The 8374-nt window shown below is 39.2% G+C and overlaps 1 protein-coding gene across 1 annotated transcript; it reads right to left on the reverse strand.

Annotated features, from left to right (window-relative positions):
• On the reverse strand, positions 6752–7569 carry LOC109241178 (transcriptional regulator SUPERMAN-like). The gene has a single exon (XM_019407897.1). It carries the CDS (start codon positions 7542–7544, stop codon positions 7038–7040), a length of 507 nt encoding a protein of 168 aa, XP_019263442.1. The 5' UTR covers positions 7545–7569; the 3' UTR covers positions 6752–7037.

Below are 8374 nucleotides of genomic sequence, written 5' to 3' on the forward strand. Positions count from 1 at the left end.
CAGATGGATGTGTATAATGCCTTTATACAAGGAGCCCTCACTGAAGAAGTTTATATGTGTTTGCCACAGGGATTTCCCAGCCAGGGGGAGAAAGTATGTAGGCTGCATAAATCCCTATATGGCCTAAAGCAGGCCTCAAGACAATGAAATCTAAAACTGACTGAGGCACTGATCAACTCAGGTTTTGTGCAGAGCCATTTTGATTATTCCTTATTCACAAAGAAGCAAGGGAAAAAGTTAGTAATTATACTGGTATATGTAGATGATCTTATGATTACTCGGAATGATCAAGGGTTAATCTCCGAGGCCAAAAGTATGTTGCAAAGTAATTTCAAGATCAAGGACCTAGGGGAATTGAAGTTCTTCCTTGGAATAGAGATAGCAAGATCCAAGAAGGGAATATTGATGAATCAAAGGAAATTTGCCGTAGAACTTATCACTGACCTTGGACTGGCAGGGTCAAAACCAGTGACCACACAAATGGAGTGTAATCAAAGGTTCACAACTGTAGAGTATGATCAATGTGTGAACTCTAAAGAAGATGAGAAGTTGGGAGATCCAGGTCCTTATCAGAGGTTAGTAGGAAAGCCGCTATAATTTCTTTTCTCTTTTTTAGGTAATGTAGTAATTCCCCCTTGGTTTTTCTTTTGACCACGGTTCTTTTCCAAGGGCTTTTCTTGAACCGGGTTAGGTAGATTTTTTTTAGGACTCTGAAGACTCTCTTAGATTAGGAGGGGTAAGGGCAGGAATCCACCCTTTTGATATATACACCTGCTAACAACTAAACGAACTTGAGAGTGCGACGTCTAGGCTCGTTTGTAGACTCGTAAATTATGTCTTAATTGTGCACGCCTTGTCTTGCTTGAACACTCATGTGAGTGTGTTGACAAACTAATTCGGAATGAGTTTCATGCCAAGTGTGTGTGAGGAAATACCTATATTCTGTGCTTGCATGCGATACCTAGAACTTGCCCAGTGTGTTTGCAAAGCGAAATAGAAGTTGTTTGGTCTTAGAGATGATTGAGGCATTTCTTTCTGTAGCCGGTCTAATTATGAATCCACCTGTACATATCACCATAGTTAACCCCTTTGAGCCTAAAGCTTGTTTCTTTGATAACCTTGTAATAACCTACATCCATGTGTTGAATAGCTTGACTGTTTGACCCTTTGCCTCCTAGAAGCACTTGAATTGTTAAAGCTCATGTAAAAGTCAAAGTGTGGGGGTGATAAGGGAGTAGAAAAAGGGAATCAGGAAAATACTTGAATGGTGCAATAGTAGTTTTAAAAAAAAATATGTATATATAGAAATATAGAAGAAGGACCTTGCAAATAGGTAGTCCTAAAGTAGTGAATGGCAAGAAAAGCCAGTTGCACCTAGAAAACGGGGGTAGCTTATGAAACAAGTGTGGAAGGATGACTGGGCCGAACATNCTGCCCTCCGCATGGAAAGCCCAGCCATGTATGAAGAGATACGGCGGAGGGAGATGGAATTTTTGTTTGAGGAGCCCGAAACAGTGAATCTAATGCTAGTCCGGGAATTCTATGCCAATTGCACAGAGCATTTTAGCCGGGAGGTATTTGTGCGTGGCAAGGTGGTGGATGCTTCCATTCTTAAGATTCGGCAGGTTTTGCAGTTGCCCCAATTCAGAGGTGATGTTGATCATTACCACGACGCTCATGGGGTTAATTGGGATACCTTGATTGAAGCAATCTGCCAGAATGGCCAACCAACTTGGATACATGAAAACATCACCCTCCACTCCAAGTCCTTCACTCACGAGGCCAAGTGCTGGTTCAATATCATTTGCAGCCGCTTCCTGCCCACAAGCAACTCTACCGATGTCAACCACCTAAGGGCTCTACTGGTATGGTGCTTTGTCACAAAGCGTGACTTTGATGCGGCGCGGCTCATTGGTGATGAAATGATCCTCCGATCCTCGTTGCAGTCTAAGGGGTTTTATTTTCCCTCATTGGTGACTAGATTGTGTCTGCTCAAGGGCGTTCCCACTCTGCCTACTGATGGCACATTGCCCGCAAGGATACCCTTCAGAACTTCTAGGATCAACGTGGGCAGAGATGCGCCCGCGACCATAGATATTGATGATGAGGAGGAAGCCCAAGCACCAATGGCACCCTCCAGGAGGTCATATGACGGAGCTGGATCTTCCCGGCATTCCCACACTGGAGCCGGACTCTCTAGATCACAATCCACCCGGCCTATGCTACGTTCAGTGGAGGAGGAGCTCGTGGACCTTCGTACCTCGGTGGATGGCCTGCATGTGAGGATGGATGCTAAGTCTCAGCGCCATGCCAGGTCTGAGAACCGTATGATGGCTTGGTTCCGTGCATTGGGACGAGCTTGTCATGTGGACCCCAGCACGGTCTCCGACTCCGAGTGATACTCAGGGAAGTCTTCTTACCCTACTGCTCTTTATTTTTGTATGACATGGGGACATGCCATGATTATAAGTGTGGGGTGGGAGACTTGTTGTTGTGATGTGTTGTATTTTACACATTAAACATGTTGTAATTTTATAACTGACTTGGCCCAATGACGGACACTTGTCGACGGTTCTCTTGAGGGTCAAAGTCGATTGTTAAGGGATAAAGGACTCTTCCTGAGGACGGACCACTTGGACAATACTCTTGAGGGAAGTAGTCCATGTAGACATTTTTTTTTCTTTTCTCTTTTTAGGTAATGTAGTAATTCCCCCTTGGTTTTTCTTTTGACCACGGTTCTTTTCCAAGGGTTTTTTCTTGCACCGTGTTAGGTAGATTTTTTGTAGGACTCTGAAGACTCTCTTAGATTAGGAGGGGTAAGGGCAGGAATCCACCCTTTTGATGTATACACATGCTAACAACTAAACGAACTTGAGAGTGCGACGTCTAGGCTCGTTTGTAGACTCGTAAATTATGTCTTAATTGTGCATGCCTTGTCTTGCTTGAACACTCATGTGAGTGTGTTGACAAACTAATTTGGAATGAGTTTCATGCCAAGTGTGTGTGAGGAAATACCTGTATTCTGTGCTTGCATGCGATACCTAGAACTTGCCCAGTGTGTTTGCAAAGCGAAATAGAAGTTGTTTGGTCTTAGAGATGATTGAGGCATTTCTTTCTGTAGCCGGTCTAATTACGAATCCACCTGTACATATCACCATAGTTAACCCCTTTGAGCCTAAAGCTTGTTTCTTTGATAACCTTGTAATAACCTACATCCATGTGTTGAATAGCTTGACTGTTTGACCCTTTGCCTCCTAGAAGCACTTGAATTGTTAAAGCTCATGTAAAAGTCAAAGTGTTGGGGTGATAAGGGAGTAGAAAAAGGGAATAAGGAAAATACTTGAATGGTGCAATAGTAGTTTTAAAAAAAATGTATATATTGAAATATAGAAGAAGGACCTTGCAAATAGGTGGTCCTAAAGTAGTGAATGGCAAGAAAAGCCAGTTGCACCTAGAAAACGGGGGTAGCTTATGAAACAAGTGTGGAAGGATGACTGGGCCGAACATGGAAATCGAAATAAAGGAAGAATGTATTAAAAGTGCTTAGGGAGGTTAGTCACTATATCCAAATATATCCTACCCGTCCCTTAGCCTACATTACAACCAAATAAAGACCTCTTGATCTTAGACTAAAACAACTCGATTAGTAGAGTATTACACTAAGGGTAAGCTTATGGTGTATCTGTGTGGCATATGAATGTTCTTTGCTGAGAGTGAGTGAATTCTTTCTATCTAAAGTTCGTTGTGCTTGATTCTATATGTGTGGAACTTCTCTCAATTTATTGATGTGAGGGCATGTGACTCGGGAAGAAACAGCAAGTTTTCACCTCTGTAGAGTAACTAGAGTGAGCATGTGTGTGGTATGGCATTAGAGTCTGCATCTGAGGTGTGACAGTTGCACTGCTTAGGTTGTTCTTTCATAATGACGGGTGTGACATAAAATTGGGTAACTCGTTGAGCGATTCGGCCTAGAAGTGTGGTTTAAATTGCTCGAGGACGAGCAAAGTTCTCGAGCAAAGTTTTAAGTGTGGGCTGTTGATAATAGGTGAATTGAACTATGATTAAGCCCCAAAAGAACCACTTTCTTGTAGAGTTTTTATTGTAAAAGTGATAGCAAAATGCTCTTATTAGTGCTTTTCATGATTTTCAGGTTACATACATTAGAAGAAGGCTATGGAGTGGTTTTGTATCATTTATGGAAGAGAAAGAAGCCAATCGCATCAAAGTCGTCGAGTGAACCATTTGGAATACACAAACGAGGCCTGGAGGTGAACTGCCGCGGTCCCAGCGTGGGCACGGTAGGACCGCGGTGAGCTGTCAAAGGAGATTCAGAGAGGCCATTTGGACGCGGTCCCAGCGTGGGCGCGGTAGGACCGCGGCAGGCGATGGGAACTTAAAGGACTGAAGTGCAAATTCCCGAATTCTTAGCCCAAAACCCTATTTAAATACTAGAACTCGCCCAAATGAGGCATGTAACATTATTAGAGAGTACTTTAGCAAGAAAAACAAGTGTGAGAGATCACCCAAAATATCATTATTTCTATTCTTCTTTATTTTCTTGCAGTTTATGATTATGAATCTTTTAGTATTTGATTTTCCCATTGTCATGAGTAGCTAAAAACCTTAATCTAAGGTTTTGGTGGAACCCGTTGGTAATAACTTGGTTGTTTTATCAATATAATTAGATTTGATTGTTAATCTCTAATTGTTCATCTATGTTTTGATTGTGGAATAGTTGAAAGGGCCCTCAATTATCCGTTCCTATTTATTATGTATCTTCTTAAGAGAGAGTGCATATTTAGGTGATTGTATGAACAACATCACTCCCGGAGTATAGACGAGAGTCATAACCGAGGGTTTAGGGGTTGGATTAGAGATAACGAAACCCCGGGTGCAATCTAAGTGAACCGTATTGTGCAAGTAGCTAGCATAGCTTGAGAAAGTGCGTCTAGTATATTATTATAATTACTTGAGAAAGAATTATGATAGATGGAGAGTTCATGATTGTTAGAGATAGCTAAATCATAGTTATAGGACATATACAACCAAGGAAAGTACCAACGGGGGAAACCATTGCCTTAGACTTTATTTCTACTGTTTACACATCAAGTTTAGTTAATTTTCAGCTGTCAATTACTTTCAATCTTAGTTGTTAGAAAATCAACCATTGTGAATCAAAAAGTTTGGGAAAACAGATTGTGTGAATTTAGTAAATCTGACAGTAGTGATTGATAGGTTAGTTCCCTGTGGTTCAACTCTGGGCAATAATACTCAGATTATATTTGCAACGCCCGCATAGTCTTTTGTGAGACTTAGTTGAGCGTGATCATACATCAAAGGAGCTCCAGGTTTAGGTTTGTTAATGAGCTCTGAACAGTCCACTAAGTTGACAGCATTCTGTGATGCAGATTGGGCATCATGTCCAGTCTCCATGAGATCCGTAACAGGTTATGTGATGAAATTGGGAAATTCATTAGTGTCATGGAAGTCCAAGAAGCAATGCACAGTATCAAGGAGTTCAGCAGAGGCAGAATATAGGAGCGTGGCAGCAGGAGTTGCAGAAATTTCATGGTTGACAGGATTTTGTAAAGAACTAGGCGCAGAAGTTGAGCTACCAGTGGAGCTGCACTGTGACAGTAAAGCAGCAATTCAAATTGCTGCGAATCCCATATTTCACGAACGTACAAAGCACATAGAGATAGACCTCCACTTCATAAGAGAGAAGATACAACAAGGAATTGTCAAGACAAAGTATGTAATGTCCAAGGATCAAGAGGCAGATTTGTTCACAAAGGCACTAGGAAGATCACAACACGAGTACTTGATGAGCGAGCTAGGAGTGCTCAATCTATTTGCACCACCTAGCTTGAGGGGGAGTATTGAAGAGAGTAGTATCACATGACAGTCACGTGACTAAAGTAGTTAGCTGTATAGTTAGTTGTAACTAATTATTGGATTGGTTGTTAGGGAGTTAGTGGAGGAGTAAGCCTGATTAGTGTATTGGTGTATATATAAATAGTGTATAGCATTGTATTGATCAAACACAATCAATGAAAATAACTCAGTTCAATTTGCTCTCTTTGAAGCTCTCTTTCTAGAACCTTCTGTTTCATCAGTTCTTCATCATAATTGAGCTAGTACGTTCTCGATCTTCATCATAAACCTTTCAATGGTGATTATATATAGTAGATATAGGAGTTGCTAAGTCCCACTAGTAGTTTCAATATAGTCTTTTTCATGGGAGAGCAAAATAAGTTACATAACATCATGCCTAATCTCTTCTCATTGTGAAAATGTCCAATTCAATATCGATTTGGGTAAGAAGATCAACAAGATATATAGAGAGAGTGAACTTAAGCTCTAAACCGAAAAAATGAAGAAGGAATATCGGCAGAGAGAGGACGCAACTTTCATCGTGGTACTACTTCATATGGAGATAACCCAATGCCTAGCTCCAATGCTCTTCTAAAACATGGTACCTTATATTTAAGATGTTATACCCTCTATATACCTATATAAGAGTTTTGACAATTTGGATGAACTGATAAAACAAATTACTACAGTATTTTAATGCAAATGTAGCAAAAAATACATTCTTGAACGTGAGGACACAAAGGGGTCGGACTAACTAAATCTCCTTGTTATTTTCCTCAAATATTAACAGCTTCATTAGACAATAAAATTGATGTGGCAAAACAAGAACGGATTAAGCACATGAAGGATCTTATAGAAAGAACTTAAAAGAAAAACAAAAAATAGAATCCGCATTTATTGAAAAATAGAGGAGCGGATGGATAATACACTGTCTAAATTCGTAACATACAAAACCCTAATATATAGGTAGGGTAGATTTTCAGATAATTAAACATATATAACAAATAGCAGTAGTACTCATATCGCTTACCAGTCTAACGTGAATCTGCTTTACACCATTTGTAATAATCATAGTGACTTTGGCGTTGGACTACATGAACTTCTTAGTACACCTTGCTGTACAATAATTCCAATATTATACTAATCTTCATACTCTTGGTAATTTAAGGATCATGGCCTAATCGAAGCTCCAAATCCAAATCATCTTCTGTCCCCTTATTCTTTTCCATAGTTTCTCTAACATGCCCAGCTGCACCAAATTCCAAGCTTAAACTCACACGCCAATCGTCTCCAAACAAATTCAGGCACTGCCGATTATTGTTATTATCATGTACCAAGACTGGAGCAGTAGTGGATGCAGAAGAATGAGCAGGAAAATATGTCCGATAACTTAAATGGGTTGCCGCCCCAACATGGTTCTGGATTTGATCATACTTATTGTTGGAGTTGATGATCGAACTCTGACTAATTGATCTATTTCTAATTCTGTCTTTTCTATGAATATTCATATGGCCACCTAAAGCTTGGGCAGTGTTGAAACCTCTTTTGCAGAAAACACACTCATAAGATCTGCCAACTCCATTTTCTAATTTTGGCTGGTCAACTTCTTGATCATGAGTAGTTGACGAGTTATTATTCATATTGTAGTCTTGGTCATGAAAAGACTCCATTAAAAAAGAGAGTATCTTGGAGATGATTATATTGTTTGGTTTGATCGATCTGATTGACACAAGGGAATATGAGACAATTTAAGGGCTTTCCTGTTTTGAAAAAAGAAGTAGGGTAAAGTGTGGGGGAGGGTTAGAGATTAAGTCAGATGTAGTTTTATTACAGGCCGGCCAGTTTTAGATATCTTACTAAATACAAACTATTTTATTTTTGTTATACTAATCAGATAATTAGATTAGCATAGGAATTATGCTTTTATATATGGAGTACTACTTAGTTGTTTAAATCTGTTTATATTATTCAGGGATAAAGCCAGAAAAGTGTTCTTCGATGTGACTGTCAGGAGGAAACTTTCTTAAACCAAAACTTCGTTTGGACATAAGAAATTTTGCACTTTTTTTTTTTTTTGAATTTTTTTTATTTTTTTTCGAAATCAGTGTTTGGCCATAAAATTTCCAATTTTCACTTGAAAATGAATTTTGGAATTTTTCGAAAATTTGAAAAACTCCAAAAAGTTGTTTTTCAAAATTTTCACTCAAATAGCTCACAAAACTTCAAAAACAATCCAAAATTATTTTAATGTCCAAACACAACTTTAATTTTCAAATATCATTTTTACTTGAAAAAAATTCTCACTTTTTTTTTCTTTTGGAATTTTACAATTCTTATGTCCAAACGCCCACCAAATCTTCTTAATATTCAAAATACAACTAGCTATGTTGGTACTAAACAAATCAACCTCGTGTTGTTACTTCCTCATAACACGTCCCTATTTATATTTAACTCCATTATATTTATTATAATACTACTCGCTGCAAATCCTATGTCTCTA

Source organism: Nicotiana attenuata, chromosome 1 (genome assembly GCF_001879085.1).
Source record: "Nicotiana attenuata strain UT chromosome 1, NIATTr2, whole genome shotgun sequence".
NCBI classification, from domain to species: Eukaryota; Viridiplantae; Streptophyta; class Magnoliopsida; order Solanales; family Solanaceae; genus Nicotiana; species Nicotiana attenuata.

Coding starts and splice junctions, on each gene's coding strand:
- LOC109241178 (XM_019407897.1), bottom strand. CDS start 7,544: ATGGAGTCTTTTCATGACCAAGACTACAATATGAATAATAACTCGTCA.